Source organism: Oncorhynchus masou, chromosome 27, assembly GCF_036934945.1.
Source record: "Oncorhynchus masou masou isolate Uvic2021 chromosome 27, UVic_Omas_1.1, whole genome shotgun sequence".
NCBI classification, from domain to species: Eukaryota; Metazoa; Chordata; class Actinopteri; order Salmoniformes; family Salmonidae; genus Oncorhynchus; species Oncorhynchus masou.
The window spans coordinates 46,274,433-46,297,042 of NC_088238.1; the positions used below are offsets into that span (position 1 = coordinate 46,274,433).

Below are 22,610 nucleotides of genomic sequence, written 5' to 3' on the forward strand. Positions count from 1 at the left end.
CAGCGACTGTAACACTAATCACAATAGAGGGAAAGATGAACAGAGAAAAGCACAGAGAGATCCTTGATGAAAACCTGTTCCAGAGCGCTCAGGACTTCCAACAGGACAACAGCTAAGATAATGCAGGGGTGGCTTTGGGACAAGACTCTGAGTGGCCCAGCCAGAGCCCTGACTTGAACTCGATCGAACATCTCTGGAGAGACTTGAAAATAGCTGTGCCGCTGACGCTCTCCATCCATCCTGACAGAGCTTGACGGGATCTGCAGGGAAAAATGGGAGAAACTTCCCAAATACAGGTGTACCAAGCTTGTAGTGTCATAGCCAAGAAGACTTAAGGCTGTAATCACTGCCAAAGGTGCTTCAACAATGTACTGAGTAAAGGGTCTGAATACTTACGTAAATGTGATATTTCAGTTTTTGATTTTCAATAAATTAGCAAAAAATTCTAAAGAATACTGTTTTGCTTTGTCATTATGGGATATCAATTTTAGAATATAAGTTAACAAAATGTGTATTAAGTCAAGGGGTCTGAATACTTTCCCAATGCACTGTATAGTATGTGGTCGTAATTCTGCTAAAACTGCACTAGATGGCAACGTCCCAACTGTTTTAGGATCGTGCTTAAAAGAGCCTTGCACGTCACTTAACGTCACACATGTTCTTCCGCTGTTAGTCCTAATTTGAATTGAATTTAAAAAGTGACTGTATCGAATTTATTGTATTGGAATATTTATGTTTATTGATAAAGTAAATTATGTATGTGGTAACATAAAGGGCCTGTGCCCCTCAGAGTAAAAGTCCGATCCTGTATCAGAGCAGCACACGTTGGTGGAGACATGTTATTGTTTAGCATGAGTTTTGGTTATTTAGATACCCAAAAGCATAGTTTCCAGTTGAAGATGGGAAAAGTACTATATTGAAATGTGAGCATCAGGCACTGTGCACACTCGCTCACTTTGTGATTGACAAACAGCCAGACAGAGAAAGAGGAGGGGGCTGGGGGTGGGGGTGAGTAAGAGAGAGAATTCTCTCACTCAGACTAGACCATTGCATTGAATGTCTTGGAAGTACTCGGATTGATGAGATGATCACTCAATTTTTACACGTGTTGGAAACTATGAGAAGAAAGAGGCCACGATGAAAAAATCCAATACCCCAAATCCAGTATTAAAAGAGGGATAATGTCAATACCAAACGGGACCGTAGAAACGGGCGCAAAGGACTACACCTATGTACGGGTTTGTGCGTCGACCGTCTCCTTCATAATATTGGCGTTCTTCAACATCGTCATTAACTGGACTATAGTGCGCGAGGAGCGACTTCGGGGCCATGCGCGCTTTGTGTTAGTTTTTCATCTGTTGGTGTCAGCTCTGGTGTACTTTGGGATGTGCTCTGTTTTCTACCTCCAGATTTACCTCGGCGCCAGGCTGGTGGCATCCATCTGTGTGGCCATGGTAACTGTCCTAATCACCAGCGCGTCCAATATACTCCTGACTCTCACTGCTATGGCGCTGGACCGTTATTTTGCTGTCTGTCACCCTATGAAGTACAGTTCTGTCTGGCATTGGCCCTGGTTAGTTGGACTACTGACGTGGGGGCTCGCGCTGGTTATTCCCCTCACTCTGCTCCCCAAGACGGAGCTGGACGCAACTGGTCCAAATGGGGAATGTGGACGGGAACAGCTGAAGAAAGGTGAACTGAAAAAAATCTTGCTGATATCTGTGTGTACGATATTGATTCTGTACAGTTATGTAAGGATACTGTTTGAGGGGCGAAGGTTGGGGGTGATAAATCGACGCAATAGTGTCGGATGCAAGACCATCGCCCTGCACTTTACTCAACTCGCCGTGTACATCCTCCCCAACTTTGTGCTAATAGTTATCCAGAAACAAGAACACCTTCAGTCGGGGACCAAAGAACTGTCAGCGGTGGTGAGCTTTGCCTTCTTTAGTTTGGCGCAGTGCATAGCACCAATCGTCTACGGTTTGCGTAAAGAGGAACTCTTGGAGCAGGTGCATCGCCGGTTCCCTTGTTGTTCCCGCCACCTGAAAAGCGTTCTCGAGTGGACCGTGCGTGCCACGACGCCTCGTCTGCATCCACAGCCACGGTATGTGTTAAAATATTTGTGGTTAAGATAAATGCCAAAATGTGTTAGTCACTTTATGCACACTCATTTGTCGAGCCCAGTGACTTGGAGAATGATGAATGGATGAATACTGAAAGACATTATGCATGACTAAATACTCACTTGTGTAGGCCAACCAGAAACAGTACGGATTATTTAAAAAAACGTATTATTTTATACTGTATATTCTCTGACAGAGTTAAGAAATGTGATAGCTGTCATTTGCTGTGTTTACTGCTTCCCCTTTTTTTACTTCAGTTTTGGAAAATGTGGGATGTGAGACTACAGACAAAGCTATTCTTACCTTAGTTGAAAAAAATGAAACAATAATGTCTCTGACAAACATCACATGGCTTCGGAGACATCTTGTTTTACTCAGATGCATGTTTGGCTTATTTTCCACAGGGAAAGAACATTGACATCCCAGACACTCATCTCACTGGAGCCTCCACAGACACCAGTATAAGGGAAGAGGGAGCCCTCACTACTAACTCAACTACCCCTGTAACAGACCCATCAGTATGTCTCCAGTGCTCCATAGGCTGGGCTAAATACGTTTTGTACCAGACTGATACTGCCACCCAAATGCCATGGAGACGCTGGTGGAATGGAGGGTGTAGCAACTAGACATCGCAACACATTTGTGAGCATATTGTATATCCATACAGTGTGGATTCACCCTCTTTTGCTGATTCATTCATACAGTACTTGAATGGCTCAGTCGGTAGAGCATGGCGCTTGCAACGCCAAGCGTCGTGGGTTCGATTCCCGCTGGGGCCACCCATATGTAAAAGTAGTGGCCCCAGCCGACTTGTAAGTCGCTTTGGACAAAAGCGTCTGCTAAATGGGATATATTTATTATTATATTAATATCCAGCATCTGCACAAAGCTGTGAAAGTGCTTCTGTTCTACCCAGGATGTAGTGACTTTATAGGAATGGGTATCACTATGAACATACCGGCCCCAGACCTGTATTATGTTAACTGTACAGTGTCAGAGAAGAGTCCAACGAGGTTTTGACTAATTGGACTGAAAATATACCGTACAAAACAGTGGCACAGCCAGAGATTTGTTGGTGGGTGGGCCAAAAATATACACTACCGTTCAAAAGTTTGGGGTCACTTAGAAATGTCCTTGCCTTTGAAAGAAAAGGGAAAAAAATTGTCCATTAAAATAACCCGCAAAACACCAGTCTCAACGTCAACAGCGAAGTGGTGACACATAAGATGGGCAAAAGAACACAGACACTGAACTCTGCCCAGAAGGCCAGCATCCCGGACTCGCCTCTTCGCTGTTGACGTTGAGACTGGTGTTTTGCGGTTACTATTTAATGAAGCTGCCAGTTGAGGACTTGTGAGGCGTCTGTTTCTCAAACTAGACACTCTAATGTGCTTGTCCTCTTGCTCAGTTGTGCACCGGGGCCTCCCACTCCTCTTTCTATTCTTGTTAGAGACAGTTTGCACTGTTCTGTGAAGGAAGTAGTAGACAGTGTTGTGTAGCTAGCTAACACAACATAGTTAGCTAACACAACGTGCCATTGGAACACAGGAGTGATGGTTGCTGATAATGGGCCTCTGTACTCCCATGTAGATATTCCATAACAAATCAGCCATTTCCAGCTACAATAGTCATTTACAACATTAACAATGTCTACACTTTATTTCTGATGAATTTGATGTTATTTTAATGGACAAAAAATGTGATTTCTAAGTGACCCCAAACTTTTGAACAGTAGTGTATATATTTTTCCTACAATAGAGGAAAATGTGTAGTTTTATAGCTCATTTCATTCTATTCTACACATTTTGCCATGAGGCTTAGAGAAATTTTATAGCTAATTGAAGCAACAAGCTAATTGAAGCAACAACGAAAAAAATAGGTGTGTTGATTGTGATAAAGGCACTGGATTATGAGCTGTCTGGTGTGCTAAATGAAGAAATGAAATAAACCGTGACATGGTGTATATATAGCCATAGAAGCACAGTGACATTATGCCTCAATGCAGTCATATTCGTGGCTTATTGGGGATGTAGCTTTCAGTTAGTTATTTTTGGCAACCCACCCCGTGAGTGAATGTCATTCCAGTGAATCTGTTTTTATATTTCATCAAATCTGACTAAATCAGTGTTTGCTATGAATTGTATCTTATGGTGTTTGCAAGTTTAGGTAAAAAGACAAATAAATGTCCCGTTTGGAAACCAGACAAGTAAAGAGCATTTTTTGCTCAATCTCATTGGGTGGGTGTGGCTCCCCTGCGCCAACTCCGCTCGTACAAATCCCCCAGAAGACTCCAGAATTGACTGCATGAGCATTGTGCAATTTAGCCTATTATGCAAAAGTTGATTCCTTTCATGATAATTGAAGCAGCAATTACTTTTTTTTTGTGAGATAAAGTCAAGACAATACGTACTACTTGAAATGAAAAGACTCCAATTAATTCAAGCAGAAGCCAGATTGAACATTATTGCCTACCCCCACCATATGGACCCGTGACAGATTTTCAGTAATACAAGAGTTAATACTGTGAATAGCATGTGATCTGGAGCAGTAGCAGCTCTGCGGTTGAGCTCGCGTCACTTCAGGTTGTCAGATTTGGCGCTCACTGTACACTCAGACAAGGGGAAATTCTCAACGGCAAACCGCAAGAGTTCCTCATTACTGGCGCAGCAGACAGCCTACATGCAAAAACACAACCAAACTATGATTCGTAGTGCACATTCACAGAGGATGAAGCAGGGGACAATGTTTGGCATCGACACATTATCAGTCTTCACACACCACAACTCATTCCTGTAATTGCCTGGTTAGGTTCAGTAAACGAGGATGTTGATGAGGTGAAACTAAGATTAAGGTTCAGATGAGTGGACTGGAGGGGTTTACCTGCTCAGACCCACATTACACAAGGTTTTAATCCTGGACTATAAAGTGCTTTTAATGAAGACTTGTCTCAACATGTTTTTTTTGTTTAGGTTAAGTGTTAGTTTGAGAGAAAGGCCAAGTACACTAACAGAATTACACTGTTATGAATACTTTGGGTACCACCAGGTGGCATAAGGTATAGATGAATCGCACTGTTCTGCACTCTGTTCTGGGCAGCCTTCTCCAATTCATTCCACCCCACGCTGGATCTTTTGTTGTCTTCTTCTAGCTCTCGCCTCCAGGTGTTTCATGGCCGCCCTCTTTTCCGTTTCACATGTGGGGAAACATAATACATAACAAAGGGTAGCATTTATCAAACAAACAACTTTTAAAAGGGCAGTTCAAGTGACTATACTTCAGTTAGACATTGTATTTATTTTGTCAACACATCACAATATCTCCTCTAAGCCCCCTGGTGCAGTGCACTGGCCAAGCCTAGAGAAAATAAGCAAGACAGCTCAATTTGCAGAAATGTTCCAATGCTACATTCTGGTGCAGACAGACAGAAGACAGAGATTTCCTTCCAAACCTTGAACATTACAGAGGCGTCTACCATCATGCGACTGCTATGAGAACAGACACTGGCCAAATGTGTGTGTGTGGTTTCAAAAATACCTGACAATTCTCCAATGAGTCAGTTTAAACTATTATCTTCACTTAATATGTATGTAGTACGCACCTGATAACAATACTAAATATTGTTGTTCCTTGCAATCAAAATATTTAAAAACAGCATTGAAATGAGCACTGTAAGGCTAGCAGACATTCTGGGGGTAGAACGGGGCAGATAAGGGCCATGTAAGAATCCTGCGATGGCATCAGAAACTATGTAGCAAAATGTCCATAAAATCTCGATGCAGAAGACAACTAGGAAAGCTGCTGTTACTGCCAATATTACTCGGCAACGTGCAATCATTGGACAATACACTAGACGAGGTATGATCACGAATATCCTACCGACGTGACATCAAAAACTGTAATATCCTATGCTTCACGGAATCGTGGCTGAATGACGACATGGTTATTCACAGCTTGCGGGATACACGCTGCACCGGCAGGATAGAACAGCACACTCCGGTAAGACGAGGGGGGGGGGAGGGGTCTGTCAATATTTGTAAACAACAGCTGGTGCACCAAATCTAAGGAAGTCTCTGGATTTTGCTCGCCTGAAGGATAGTATATTGTGATAAACTGCAGGCCACACTACTTGTCTAGAGAGTTCTCAGCTATACTTTTCGTGGCTGTTTATTTACCACCACAGACAGATGCTGGCACTAAAACCACACTCAGTCATCTGTATAAGGAAATAAGCAAACAGGAAACCACTCATCAAGAGGCGGCGCTCCTAGTGGTCGGAGACTTTAATGCAGGGGACCTGATCACCGACAACGACAAGACAGCCTATAGGAAGGAGGTCAGAGACCTGGCCGGGTGGTGCCAGAATAACAACCTATCCCTCAACGTAACCAAGACTAAGGAGATGATTGTGGACTACAGGAAAAGGAGCACCGAGCACGTCCCCATTCTCATCGGCAGGGCTGCAGTGGAGCAGGTTGAGAGCTTCAAATTCCTTGGTGTCCACATCAACAACAAACTAGATTGGTCCAAACACCCCAAGAGTCGTGAAGAGGGCACGACAAAGCCTATTCCCCCTCAGGAAACTAAAAAGATTTGGCATGGGTCCAGAGATCCTCAAAAGGTTCTACAGCTGCAACATCGAGAGCATCCTGAACGTTTGCATCACTGCCTGGTACGGCAATTGCTCAGCCTCCGACCGCAAGGCACTTCAGAGGGTAGTGCGTAAGGCCCAGTACATCACTGGGGCAAAGCTGCCTGCCATCCAGGACCTCTACACCAGGCGGTGTCAGAGGAAGGCCCTAAAAATTGTTAAAGACCCCAGCCACCCCAGTCTCTACTACTGCATGGCAAGCGGTACCGGAGTGCCAAGTCTAGGACAAAAAGGCTTCTCAACAGTTTTTACCCCCAAGCCATAAGACTCCTGAACAGGTAACCAAATGGTTACCCAGACTTTTTGCATTGTGTTCCCCCCCCCAACCCTTGTTTTACGCTGCTGCTACTCTCTCACACACACACACACACACACACACACACACACACACACACACACACACACACACACTTTTTATTTCGCACCATTGGTTAGAGCCTGTAAGTAAGCATTTCATTGTTGTATTCGGCGCACGTGACAAATACACTTTGATTTGATTAGATTAGACCCTATTACAGTTTATTGAGCTAATATTAATTTTAGCTGAGGAAACGACTGCACTTTGGTCATAGTAATGGTAGATGTGAAGGAATGACATTACCAGCACATTAACTCCACAGAAAACATTTCCTGTTTAAGAAACTATGAAAGTCATTTGAATTTCTAGCTAACGTGTAGTTCTTTCTCGAAATCAAGTCACAAAGAGGTACTGCACAGCATTTTGCGATTTGTTTCCAAGGCAAAGATTTTATAACTTAACGGGTTAAGTTGTTGCATGCACCGTGTGAATTAATATGGACTGAAACTAAGCAGGACTAACCAATCACACAAAAAGGCATGAAGATATACATAGAAGCTCAGCTTTCAATACATCAATGAATCTAAACAAAATAGCCTTCATTTTAAATTATCCATAGAATGGCTATGGGAGGAATGCTTAAAGTCTCTGTGTCTCATTGACTTAAATAATTCTATAAACATAAGTTAACACAGTCAGCTTACTGGCGATGCGGAGAGTGCATTTGATAAACAGATCATCTTGCTTGCAGTGTTACACTAGGCTAAACAATCATATATGTATCATAGAACGATCGTGTTGACATCACGTACATATGAGCTTTAACATTCATGGTGCATTTAGGAGCTCCAACATCAAGTTCCAGAATTGGATTACAGATTCAAGACACATTGACAGTACTGTCATTGCGTTGGCCAATTAATAATAACAAGTATACATTTCTCAGGATGGAATCGGGTGTCATATTCAGTCCCTTGGCACTATATGGAGGATGATATAACGGATATAAAATGCACAGAGCAGAGGTGAAAGTGAAGAAGAGAAGGAAGTCAGAGGTGGAGGTCGGAATGTAAGAGAAACAGAGTGCGGCTGTAGTTAAAGAGTGAGTGGAAAGGGGAGATGGAAAGAGTTGGGAGTGAGAAAGAGAGGAGGGAGAGCTAAGAACAGGGATGAGAGGGGGCATTTAGAAGCCCAGAGCCAGAGGGGAGACCGCTCCTCCGTTTTCCTCCACGACTGTAGAGATGGCCCTCAAGTTCTTGAAGATCTGCTCGGCATTGCGGGTGCGCAGAGTCTTGATGTTCTGCATAATCCTCTCACGGGCCTGGGAAAGGGAGGAGAGAAAGTGGAAAGAAGAAGAGGAGAATGTTAAATGAGCACGATGAGAAACAGAGAAGGCAAGAGGAGTACTTGTCTTTATCTATAATCAGACAGAACATTGCACCTGCACATCTCAAAATACCAGTTCTCACACAACATCTTCTCATGCTGGGCAGAGGGATAGCCCTGACTCAGGGAAGATGACACCCTGGGAGAGGAAAGAAGGGAAGGGGATAACCTAGTCAGTTGCACAACTGAATGCATTCAATCAAAATGTGTCTTCCACATTTAACCCAACACCTCTGAATCAGAGGGGTTGGGTTAAACCGAAGTCCACCAAACAAACATGCACAGTGTGATGACGAACGTGTGAGGTACAGAGACAGAGATTGCGTATGTGTGTAGCAGTGTACTAATTTATACCGAGACAGGACGACCACTATGGCGTACAGGTCAATGGCACTGGCAGCAAGTCTCTTCAGCACAAACAGCGCATCTGTACCAACAACAGTCAAACACCCTTCTGATTGACACAATCACACAACAACCATGTTCACCACTGCAGGCCATCCAAGCCACTGTCCTAGCAGCACCTATCCAGTCACGTGGACAGCGCTCTTAGTCACTCAACTAGGATCCTCCTGCCATGTGCCCCAATCTGCCTTCCGACACATAGAGACAGAAGGATGGAGGAACAATGCATGATGTTCGTAATATATGAGAGAGAGAGAGAGAGAGAGTGGCCTGCTTGGTGTGTTCTCCAGCCAAGAGTCTTCTGTAGGCGTTTTAGCTGGTTATCAGCATTCTTTACACACACAAACCAACAAGTCAACATTTCAAGTTGAATCTAAGCTAAGCTACTACTAATATTCTTACTGCGTGAAGCTCAATTTAACAACCTAGACATCTTTATTTATGGAACTATCCCATGAACAGTGAACGGTTTGGCCAGTTGGATGTAGAACCAACAAGTTTTATTTTTTTATTTAACTAGGCAAGTCAGTTAAGAACAAATTCTTATTTTCAATGACGGCCTAGGAACAGTGGGTTAACTGCCTGTTCAGGGGCAGAACGACAGATTTGTACCTTGTCAGCTCGAGGGTTTGAACTTGTAACCGTCCGGTTACTAGTCCAATGCTCTAACGCTCTAACCACTAGGCTACCCTGCCGCCCCAATATGATGCAACAGAGCCTCCGTTTGCAGTGAGTATGTTGTTGTCGCTGACAGTATCACTCTGAGAAGACACAGTGAACTGAGAGGAAGCAGAAGAGGAACTATCGCTGCTCTGAAAGTAGACTGAGTGGTACATACTGTAGTGTCTATTGGCTTCGTGTTCACACTGGCCAGATGTACCATGTTATTAGAAACTGGTTACCAGCATAATTGATATACCACGGCTGTCAGCCAATCAGCATTCAGGGTCGAACCACCCAGTTTTATATTCTACTAATACTAAACTGAGCTGCTGTATTCCTGATTAGTGGTCAACAGTACAGTGCAGTACAATAACTTAGAGATGATGACCTACAGCAGTTGTCACAAGCTCCAGTACAAGGGAGCTACCTGGCTTGCAGGCTTTTGTTTCCAGTCCATCAATAATACACTTTATCGATTAGGCTTAGTTGAAGATTGTGTATTAGTGCTGGGCTGGAATAAAAGCCTGCACACACAGGGTCTTTCCTGGACCAGGGATGGTGAGCAGATTAATGATCTGTTTTTATTACATTTTTATTTAACCAGGTTAGCAATTGAGAACACATTCTCTCTTACAATAACGACCTGATCAAGATAGGGCAAACATTTTGCTTGGTATAATTTGGGCTGTACCTTTTATTCTATGAGCTGGGGCCAAGAGGTTTTAAATACATACCTTTACAGTCTGTGACCTACATTTTAGAACAGCAAGGCTCGTCTCTTGCTGCTGTATCATCTTCAACAATCTTTCACAACTTTTTCCTAGGAACTTGTATGTCATTTTCAGCAATGTTTCCATGATGCCTAACAGCAGTGCCTTGTTTCAACATGACAAGGTTTCTGACGTGTGCGTTGCTGTTTATTCGGGTGGGTCTAATCCTGGAGGCTGATGTGTTAAAAATGCATTCCAGACGGTGTCTATTCCACAAGTTATCACCAGGCTAAATCTTTGACATTGTTGGCTAGCTCCTCTGAACAACAGCCTCATAACAACGGAGCATATTTTCTATGCCAGGGGAAATCGTGCCTCATTAGCTCATTGTTATGGATGTATACAAATAAATGTCACTTGAAAACAGCTTAAACAAATGAAGCTACTGTTGTTATTCTGTCTGCACTGTTTGAAGTGACTGTAAGTTAGCCATAGTTGGCTAGCTAGCAAGCAAGGGATAAGAACGTTGCCAGCCACTGGGTTGCATCCATAGATACAGAACAAAAAGACTGGACAACTGGGTCTCGTCTCTGGCAACCAAACTAATAGAGCGAACGACCAGCTGGCTTGGGTAGCAACCCTTGAGCTGTGTTTGAATACCCATACTAACATACTGTATACTACATATTTAATTCATATACATATTATATACTATTAGTTCATTTTAGTATACTGTAAACAAACAGTATCGTTTCAGTTGAGTGTACTAAAGCTTCACCTGTCTACCTGAAGTTGATGCTATTTCTATGCTACCTCTTGCTAGCTTGTTAGCATAACAAATGACTACCGAAACATTTTACGATTTCGGTTCTGCTCGTAAATTCAATCTGGATTGCCACAGAAATAATGTGGTTGTGTTTATGAAGGCATTGGTTAACATTAGGATATGGTTTGTATTTATTTAACTAGGCAAGTAAATTAATAACAAGTTATTATTTACAATGATGGCCTACACTGGCCAAACCCAGACCACGCTGGGCCAATTGCATGCTGCCCTATGGGACTCCCAATCATGGCAGGTTGTGATACAGCTTGGATTCAAACCAGAGAGTCTGTAGTGATGCCTCAAGCACTGAGATGCAGTGCCTTATACCGCTGCGCCACTCGTTTATGTTACTGTAGGCTACATTTACAAAATATGAATAATACGAAAATAATAATATATATATTAAAAATAAACAAATAATACAAATCTAAACTTCAATTTATTTTATTTGTGGAGTGCCTTTATTACAATTATGAAAAAGAAAGCATGTGTTGGAACACGTAACAGCTTATTTTTATAACAAAAATACCCCTACCATGGTCAAGACACATTGTCAAATTATGAAAAACATCAGCAGCCTAAACATCATTATAAACGCCAAGTGGCCTTGATAAATAGTAAAACTCAGCAATAATGGAATTATAATTAAATTTAAGTGTCCATATGACAGCAGTCAAAAATAGTCAATTATTGTGAGCTGGTGCTTGTTTGCGTCTTCACGAAATGGCATCAGTTGGGTTTCATTTAGCTGTTATCCCTTCTAAACAGTTGACACGTTGTAACTTTCACTTTCTTGACACATCTTTGTTTTGTAGTGCGTAAATAGTCTCCGGTTTTCTCATTTCATTATTGTGACCCAGTCGCCTTGTTTTTCTTCAGCAAGGTTGCAACTGCTGTGCAGGTTACTTATTTTGCGTAGAGAGGAAGCTCCCATCTCACTTGTTCATGTTCATGGTGCAAGCCAGACTTGTTTTCTTTGCAAGCAATGCCATTGACAGTGAAGTGAATAAATTGTCTATGGTGACATTTCTCCCCTTGCCAACATAAGATGCATGATCACTACATTCTCCTACAATCGCTCAGCTGCTGCGGATATTTTTCCAGATATTGAAAGCCTTTAAGCATGTATAATTACGCACGCTCTCACTGTGTAGCATACTCCAAGTAGGCCAGAGTAGACTGATAAGACTGCTTTGAGTAGGTGGACTGATATAGGGTACATAACATTTGATGATTATAATTAGTGAATCAATACAATAGAATGTCCAGCCCTGTTCTTCATTCACAGTTGGTTGTTGCATACAGTAAATTAGGCATCGTTTGCTTCTCCTCGCTCATCAACTCACCCCATCATCCTTTACTTAATTGATTTATTCTGTTTTGTGTGAAATTAGTTTCGGTATAGTTTCAGGGTCAGTTTCAGGGCAATTATCGGGGTGATTATTAGCTGGACACAGCACTTTCAACTGTCAGAAGGATCAGAACAGACCCTACTGTCAAGGAGGAGGGGAAACTGGGGGAAAGCAATTTTTTAAATGACATGCCCTCCTAAAACTAGTTCTAACTCCATTTCTGTGTGATATTAAGATTCTATCACTAACCATGTGTTATACTGTATAGTCTTCTTTAGAAAAAGTAAAGGACAGAGGGTGACATGACTTAAATAATGGCAATCCCCAAAACATGTAACCAAAACCCAGTATTCAAGCCTGTCTCTCAAGATGTGATGTTTCTTATTGTTCACAATCCTCTTTCTCTGACAAAGCGAGACTAAGTATAAGCTTCCTCAATTTGTGACAATGAACAATAGTATTTGTGTCACTCAATTCAACCTTTTATAGATTTTGGGGTATTTCTTTTGGAAACCCCAATAGGTAGAAGTCAAAGCACAATGGTGGCAAGGAGAACTACTCTATTACTGTGGGTTAAGAACACATGAATATATCGTGAGGACTTTTTGCAGACTTTTTTCTTTAGTCAGATCCCTCTCATGCTCATTAGGACCTGTCTCCCTCAGGCGGACCATGCTGTCAACGGGATCCAGTTTGACAACAAGATCCACATCTATAGAGCAATCCAGGAAAAGGTGGCCCACATGGCCATGATGTACTGTCACAGAGGACAGGCCACCGCACACACAACACACAACACACACACCCTCTAATTTTCATTGGCTAGCAACTAACACTGTTGTGGTCCATGCAGTCCAGATTGACACTGCCATCCGTAAAATCTTCTGCCTCTGTACATATTCAACCCTATCCATTGGACAACAATGTCTGCCATCTTGTTTCTCTGTGTTTGTCTGTGATCTTCCTTATTATGTGGAAGTCTAGCTGTCAACAGGGGAAGTGGAAATGGCTGTGTCAGAGTTAACATTTAGGGGGACAATTTACTGCCTTCTTTAGAAATGAATGATCCTGTGGTGTGTGTGCATGTTGACACTTTCTCTCTCTATTTAACAGTAAATAGTGTGGACAGTTACTGATGAGTGAATTCAGTTCATGGGAGGCATGGGCTTCATGAAAGTGCGATGTCTTGCCAATTCTGAGCTCACTCATAGGTTATATTTGTGGTTAACCCTAGAACCGCTAAAGCAGTCAATTTGACTGCACACAATGTATTTTTTTTATTTGGGGCATTTCATCAGTGCATTTAGCAACAGAGGAAGCAAAGGCAGACTCGAGACCTTAACCAAGTGCTTTGTGTTGGGGTGAGCTGCAACCACCACCCATGCATGAGCTGTGAGCTGAAGGATTGCCTCTCAAAACAGACAAACAACCACGATTCCCATCTAGAACGGGGGCTAGAAGTAGCAAAATAACCAAATTACCGAAAAAGACCCACCACAGAATACACTTTCACTACAATGTCTTTGTTTATGGTAACTAGGGTGTTTGCTTGATTGCATATCATTTTTGCAGTTGTACTGTGTACTGTTCGTTAGTAACATGATTGTCTGCTGTTTTTCGCCACATTTTCACAGCTCCTGCAAATGAATAATCTGAAATAATGAAATAACAAATACATAAATGTAATCACGCTGCACCCTAAAGCTTCCACAGGATATGGCACTGTAGAACCAGTGCCAACCTGTACAATGTATGGTGGGGAAATTCCATCCCACCCACTACAAAGGAAACAAGAGTGACAAAAGGATGGATGGAGGCAGCAGACTGAAGAGAAGATACTAAAATATGTGTTAGTTTACCAACAAAGTGACAGACTGAGAGGAAATGAAAGAGAAAGCATTTCTGCTGAATGGAAGCTAAGTCAAATTCTACCAATTGACAAAATATCATGTCACAATATTTTTCACATTTTTGACAGTTTGACAGGTATTTTATGTTTTAATAAAATAATATGCTTTATGAGTAGATAATGACCCTAGAGTAGAAACAGAAATTAAAAGTTATTTAAATTGGTCTTTCTCCATTCTGAATGTTTTATATTGTTCAATCCAACTTCAAACAAAAATTATTTTCAGCATTTTCATCCATTTCTGCATTTTTGTTATAATTTCCAGACTGTGCTCCACAGAGCTGCATAATACAGTCCAAAAATCTATGCCTAAATAATTGGTGAAGTGTTGGAATCATGGAAACAAAATGATTAATCTAATTCTATAGTTGGAATATAGTGGGCAGCACCTTTAATACATTCTTTGACATGACAATAAATTAATAAACCAGGGAGGAATTCTTGACAGGGTAGGAAGCAAAGTGTTGGTCAGTGTTTCCAGGGACGCTAATCTGATGTTACATCACATGTTTTCTTATCACTTGTAGCTATCTAGCTAACATATTCATGATTCACCTATTACGCTCTGATTTGGAAGATACCGCACAAACAACATTCTTATGTAGGCCTACACCAGCACTGGCACCAGGCTGTATAGAGCCCCACAATGGAGACATCATAGTACCCATAAAACCTAGCAGTGAAACAGGGAAATGGTTCCAATCGTTTTTCCACCTTTCATTCAAATAAGGGCTGTGTTTTGAGTAAACTTACCCTAGTGTGACATTTTGATAACCATGTAAAAGGTGACTTTTATCAATATATTCAACTTCATTTACTCTCATATTTGAAAACACTCATTAGCATCAAAGTAGACATCATGAAGACTACACATCCCTGCGAGCTCCTGCACGTCATCCCGAGCTGACACCTTTGCTCACAATTATTGTGTCAATTTAAAACCTGCACAAGACAGTTCAAATGTTAATTACAAATGTTGCTAACATTAGATAGCTAATCCAGAGATACGTACCTTTGCCTCGATTTGACAGTCTTGTCCAGATCATCATGGCATTTGTAGTTCTTTATGACAGCGACATTAGCAGCTAATTAGCATTTAATTTTGGGTGGATAAATACAGGCGAATATGTTGATTAAAAGTCACCTTGTTCTAGAGAAATTTACACGGTTGCCGAAATGTCACGCCAGGATAAGCCTACATGAAAAAGTTTGCTATGACTTAGTACATTTAGCAAGCTAGCTAGCCAGTTATCTAGCGAATAGCTTTTGCAGCTAACAATTTATTTTAGCTAGAACTTGCTAAGAAAAGAAAGACTAGCTGACAGTAGTTTGCAGACAGTAACTAAAAGTGTAATTATAGAATGCTTGTAGAAAGCAGCATCGTTCTCACAAACATCTTTCTGCATTTGACCATGGAGACAGCAGAATGAACGGCAAGAAAGCACTCTTAACTCCGTGGTTGAGCAACTGCTCTCTCCTTGAGTGACATGGCTTGGTGTGCGAAGCAGCATTCAGCAGGAGGAGAGAGAGAAAGACAACTCAAGTAAACCGTAACGTTGGACATTACACGCTCCAGAATTGCATATCACATTTAACAAAACAAACAATACCGTCTAGAAGGTAAAGTAAAAATCAAAACCGGTTCTTTTATCAATACTGAAATAGTAAAATAAGGCAAATGCCCAGACCCACATGGGTGGGTTCCAATCTTAAACCATAAGACCTAAAAGAAAGGTGGGGGAGTCACATGTCCATATTATTTGCTCTACACTAGTCCAATGTGTTTAAACTAGTGGTCAACCTAGTGAGTACAAGTGTAAAATCAGGGGTGGGTTGGTGGGTGGTTTAACTCAAGTCAAAACTCATTATTACTGATAACTTACAGCCTTGCTGATGACTCCCTTCATGGTGCTGAAGAGGGCAGTGGCCATGCCCGAAGCGCCCATTGTTCAGGATTCATAGCCACCTTCACCGCCACGCACCTCGCCAAGAACGCAGTCGGAGAACACCTCCGCCATGTTGGACGCCTTGATGCTCATCTTCTTCTCTGGGGGACCACTGGGAAGGATTAGAAGGAGGAGAAGAAGATGAGGACAGGGGTAGAGAGGGCTCAGGGATGGCGGGCAAGGTTGGAAGAAAGAACAGAGGATTTGTGAGAAAAAAAAACAGATTTTCCACTTGAAAAGGTCAGTATAACACATTCATCTCCTTATCTCTTAACCATCTATCCCATCCCATCCCATCCCTTGCTAACTGTATGCCCCACCCATCTAACTATTTACTGTGTCATTCCTCCAAAGCTCCTCTCCACCTGATCTTGTCCTTCATCTCTCCCGCCTTTTCATCTTTCACCGGGGTCTTGGCGAATACTGTGAAGATCTCAACCTGGCCCCCATTGTTATGAGGGACAGTAAGACAGGCGAAATGTAAAACATTGATGCCCGGGATGAATGTGAATGTATAATGAACAATCTAGACTAGTGTGATCCAGATCTTGCCTCCATTGAACGTAAATTATTCTCCGTAGGGCAAGTGTACTGCTATTGTCTTAATAGAAGTGGCGTCAGAACCACTGGCCGGCTCAGTCAGACAGAACGCTGCTATTCTATCTCCCACACACACACACACACGGAGGAAAGCACAACATTTATCAGACCCACACACAGGCCCTATTTGATCCACAACACCATACATAGGTTAAGCCAGTCTGAAGAATAGTAGTTGAACGGGATTAACTAAGCATTCACACCAGTCTTTCTCCCCCAAATAATTCTAGCTCTAGCTGTCATGAAAGAGAAGTAGATACTCATTCACTGTTGATGGCTTCCACTGTTTATTTAATGCCACGTTTCAACCTATAAGGTCTTAGGCTGGTTCTTACCTGTGGCTAGTTTGGGCAGGTACTTTTCTTTCTGGGCAGGGTTGCCATACAGCAGGATGGCCTTAATTCCAACCCCCAGGTCATCCATGCCCACAATCTCCACCAGCCTGGCATACCGGTGGAGGAGACAGGATTCATGATGTCAGTGGATCACACAACATCAACTTGGTTTAGAGCTGGGGTCTCAAAGTCTGCTCCTAGAGAGCTACTCTGCGTGCAGGTTTCTGTTCAAGCCTGTAGCATAGCAAGTACTGTAGCATAGCATCTGAGTCATCTGACCACTTCTGTATTGAGCGAGTCACTGGTACTTCCCGCCCTGTGGCGGGCCGGGCGCAGTGTGTGCTAACCAGGTCGCCAGGTGTTGGATGCGCGCTGTGTTAAAGAAGCAGTGCGACTTGGTTGAGTTGTATTTCGGAGGACGCATGACTTTCGACCTTTGTCTCTCTGTAGCGATGAGACAAGATGTTAACTGCTAACGATTGGATACCATGAAATTGGGGAGAAAAGGGGGTCAAAAAATAAGAAACAAATCTTCCAAGAATGTGCTTTATGTTCTGGTCTCATGAGGATTTTGGAGTCATTGAAAGGGTTGTAATCTACATTTCATGGCGGGGAAACGCCAGTAAGTAGCTGCACCATTCTCCTTTCACCACTTTGCTGCTGTCATTGCAATAACTTGATGAACTTCCAAATGGTGACGTGGGTAGTGCCAAGAGTCACCAAACATGTTCGATGCCAGCCCTCCTCTCCGTTGTTGGTCTTTGCCAAGCCTTGCAGGACAGCATCGTAGCATTTCCATAATTCTGAAAATAAAAAAAGAGACAGAAGCAGATTAGCAACCATGTAATTGGCCTTTGGCATGCTGTCATCAATAATAAGAATAATAAAGCCGTTAGTAAGTGGCTGTTCCACTGGATGTAATAAGAATAGTCGCTCTGGATAAAGCTAAATGACTTAAATGTAAATGTAATTAGTGTTCATTTGAAGGCGTGTCCACATACCTTTGTATATACAGTTGTGGCCAAAAGTTAAGAATGACACAAATATTAATTTCACAAAGTTTGCTGCTTCAGTGTCTTTAGATATGTTTTGTCAGATGTTACTATGGAATGCTGAAGTATGAGCATTTCATAAATGTCAAAGACTTTTATTGACAATTACATGAAGTTGATGCAAAGAATCAATATTTGCAGTGTTGACCCTTCTTTTTTAAGACCTCTGCAATCCGCTCTGGCATACAGAAAAGAGGTCCATACAGAAATTTGCCAAGACCGGTGTTGAAGAACTTGACTGGCCTGCACAGAGCCCTGACCTCAACCCCATCAAGCACCTTTGGGATGAATTGGAACCAGTGATGGCTGGTGACTTGAAAAATTGAGGAGGATGGCAAACCGACAGTATAGGCACGGAACGCACAGAAATTACTAAGTGTATTTCAAAACTCGTCAAAGACTAATTATTTTAACCTAAAGCATTTAATAAAGACATTTATAGTATAATATTATGAGGAATAGGAATGAGAGGGCTACTTACACAGTGTTGGAAAGGGATCACAGCAGTGATTGAATGAGGCGTGAATTGAGGTGTTCAGAGACTTGACCACTGCAGGACAGGATTTGACTGGGAAGACAAAATACTATAACACAACACACTACACAGTTTGACAAAAGAGCTAAGAATGAGTTAGTCCAAGCAAGGAGTAAAATCATTGATGCGTAATAATGTGATTGTGTTTGTGTATGTGATTGACTCTACAAACAGTAATGAGACAAATTTGATAGGAGTACTCACAGTGCTTTGAGGGGAAACTTGCAATGTGTCAGTGGATGAGCAGGCGCACGAGATGAGGCTTCAGTTCATGTCGGGAGAAAGTTGACAATGGTAGTGGAGTGGATTAGTCATCACCTCTTAAATCAGGGAACACGAGGGGACTTAGCTGTAAAAAATGTAAAACATTTATTTAAAAAAATTATTATTTTTATTTCACCACCTTTATTTAACCAGGTAGGCTAGTTGAGAACAAGTTCTCATCTACAACTGTGACCTGGCCAATATAAAGCAAAGCAGTGCGACAAACAACAACACAGTTGTTTCACATGGAATAAACAAACATACAGTCAATAATACAATAGAGAAAGTCTGAGGAAGTTGGATGGGCTATTTACAGATTGGCTATGTACAGGTGCAGTGATCTGTGAGCTGCCCTGACAGCTGGTGCTTAAAGATAGTGAGGGAGATATGAGTCTCCAGCTTTAGTGATTTTTGCAGTTCGTTCCAGTCATTGGCAGCAGAGAAGTGGAAGGAAAGGCGGCCGAAGGAGGAATTGGCTTTGGGGGTGATCAGTGAAATATACCTGTTGGAGAGCTTGCTCCAGGTGCGTGCTGCTCTGGTGACCAGTGAGCTGAGATAAAGTGGGGCCTTACCTAGCAACGACTGATAGATGACCTGGAGCCAGTGGGTTTGGCAACAAATATGAAGCGAGGGCCAGCATGAGTGAAGGATGCTTTGTTGCGAAATAGGAAGCCGATTCTAGATTTAATTTTGGATTGGAGATGCTTAATGTGAGTCTGGAAGAAGAGTTTACAGTCTAACCAGACACCTAGGTATTTGTAGTTGTCCACATATTCTAAGTCAGAAGCGTCCAAAGTAGTGATGCTGGACTCTGGATTCTGTGGAGAAACCGTACCCATTACATGAGGAAAACTGTTGTAATGAACACTTATGAGTATGGTGGGCTGAATTTTCTGGACATTACTACCTTAAATAATACTTTTAAGATCAATTGGATAAAATAATTTAGATAAAACAATTAAAAATTCCTGAAGAAGACTTAATTTTAAGATCCAACTTTTATGTGGAATTTTATTCCTCATCATGTCTTTTCTACTTTTGGTGGCCTTAACTTCATGTTGGTTTGCAATTAAAATATTGACAAAGTTCCAGTGAGACTTTGCTTTTCATCAGCAGGTTTTCTTGTCATGGTCCTTAATTTACAAGCATCGTTTTTCTCCACACAGATATTATATATGGACTAATCGGGATATATTGTATAAAAATACTTATTTGTTTTTAGAATATTGGTTCCGAAATATTATCCTATTGGTGAGCCAACTTGTAAATGCAGAGTTTTTTAAAACTTGGTTATAAGGAATTCTTATCACTTTACAAGGTCTGTCGTGGATAATTGCAAGATTATGTTATAATGCTTGTAAGATTATATTATAATCTTTGTATTACATTATAATAGTTGTTACATTCGACAGAATAGAGTATTGTGTGTGTGTTCGACTGAGGATGGGCCTCTATGAGATAGCACAGACAGAGGAGATTTAGGATTTCTTTGGGTAATAAAGCCTAAAGAACATTCCAGATAGTAAAGGTAATGTTTTTGTGCTATACCGTACCAGGGTGAGACAGGTTCCAGTTTGGAGTAGGAGGGGCCAGACACTGGTCTTTACAATGAGAACTGTTGACACATCAGTAACTGTCTGCTATGTTTTATAGATATCTTTCATACAAATCTTAACCTTTGTGAACTGTTCCTATGATCTGTGGTTCATCATGTAAGTTGAGAGGGGTGTATCTGGCTATAAAAGATCTTTGTACTTTTCTAAGGTTCATTAGAAATGGTGCATCATTGAAAGTGAAAAAGGCTATTTCAAAACACTTTTTAAAAATATGTAGTTTAAGTGTAACTCTGACTGGTGTGTGAAGTTTGTAACTTTATTCTCATTTGGTAAAGCAGAAAAGGGCCACCACAGGTCCCTGTAACACCTAAAGATTTTGCAATTGTTTCAGATGCCATTCCCTCATGTGTTGCTTTGTTATTCAGGGTCGTGTCAAGACCTGACCCTCAGAGCATACCTTCCATTAACCCTGTTGACTCATCAGTAGGGAAGATTTGTTTCTCTTTGGTGTTTTCAACAACAGAGCAATACAAACCTTGTTTCAGTAGGAGGTTGTATCTATACCTTATGTAATGCCTTATTGGAATGGTTTGATTGATATTATCTTTTGGAAAAAAGCTTGGATGTTGCCACACACTTACCTACTTATTAACAAAATTAAGGAATTTTCCTTTAAAATTGTTCATAAATATTATCCTGCCAACCACTTTGTGAAGAAGTTTAAGGAAAACACAAACTCAAATTGTACCTTTTGTAATGATCATCCAGAAACAGTGTTGGTTTTTGGCATTGCAGACAGCCCTATCTTTAACAGGTTTTAATTAAAATTAAAAATAAGTTAGGGATCTTGAGTCCCATTTGGGAACTTTCCTCCCACGTTCATTAGCTTTTGGAATGTCATTTTCACAAATGTAAATTTACAAACAAAAACAAAAACTATATTTTAAAAAATGAAATTTAACAAAAACACATTATACAAGTCCATGTATGTCAAATGAAAGATAAACACCTTGTTTATCTACCCAGCAAGTCAGATTTCTAAAATATTTAACCTCTTAAAACATAGCACATTTATTTTGTCAAACCACCACCGTTTTAGACAAGATAATTTGTCATAGCCAAGATTGAACAAAATATGCAATCAACAAACTCAGGATTAAAAAAGAATAATTCACTAACCTTTTGAAATCTTCATCAGATGACAGTAGATGGCATAACATGTTACAAGTACATTTATGTTTTTTTTTAATAATATGGCTATATATATATCCATAAATCTCTGTTTACAATGACAGCATTATTTTCAGAAAAATTGCTACTCAAATGTCCTGAGAAATGAAATTGGTGCGCAAAAGTCACCTGGCAGATAGACAAGCAATACACATCATAAACTTTAACTAAATATGCATGTTTCTACATATATATAGTTCCGGCAGAAGATACACTTCTTCTAAATGCAATTGCTGTGTTACATTTATTTTTAACGTTACAGAATGCGCATTTGGTATCACTAGGCTATAATATGAAAACATCGGCTCTTCAAAGAAATGATAGCATTATGGTTATCTCTATCTTGGAGTCCTAAACAGAAACCCAAATTTAACACATAAATATTCAATTTCTATTTGCATGTTTTTCCATCAGAAGACCTGGAAGGAATTATATTTTACGATTTTCAAAACAGCGTTTAGCTAATTGTGAAGTCGGATGATGAGTTTCGGTTATCAAACATTGGCATAGCTCAAATGAAATGCAGCCAAAAGTCAAGTGGATGCGCACCAAAACGTCGAAATTACATATTATATGTCGACTAAACTTGTCAAACTATGTTCATAACCAAGCTTTAGCATGTTATAAAGGTGCACAACAATCCTGAGGACGAACAGAAACACAAGCATCGTTTAATCAATCTTGGAAGAGAGAGATCACCCGAGGAGAGCGCGCATGAATGTGACTTTTTTTTCGCGTGACCGAAAGGTTTCGGGCCGCCAAAACTCTC

General features: G+C 41.2%; 1 protein-coding gene and 1 long non-coding RNA gene across 2 annotated transcripts; one reads left to right on the forward strand and one right to left on the reverse strand.

The window, feature by feature from the left end:
* Positions 1–1,033: 1,033 nt before the first annotated feature.
* On the forward strand, positions 1,034–5,067 carry zgc:194312 (uncharacterized protein LOC794943 homolog). Its single transcript, XM_064940497.1, has 2 exons — positions 1,034–2,107; positions 2,531–5,067. Exons 1-2 carry the CDS (start codon positions 1,182–1,184, stop codon positions 2,589–2,591), a joined length of 987 nt encoding a protein of 328 aa, XP_064796569.1. The 5' UTR covers positions 1,034–1,181; the 3' UTR covers positions 2,592–5,067.
* Positions 5,068–17,581: 12,514 nt separating this feature from the next.
* On the reverse strand, positions 17,582–19,126 carry LOC135515371 (uncharacterized). The gene is made up of 3 exons (XR_010451801.1): positions 18,996–19,126; positions 18,738–18,824; positions 17,582–18,007 (listed from the first exon to the last, which is right to left on the reverse strand). It is a non-coding gene; the product is annotated as an uncharacterized LOC135515371 (long non-coding RNA).
* Positions 19,127–22,610: the final 3,484 nt, after the last annotated feature.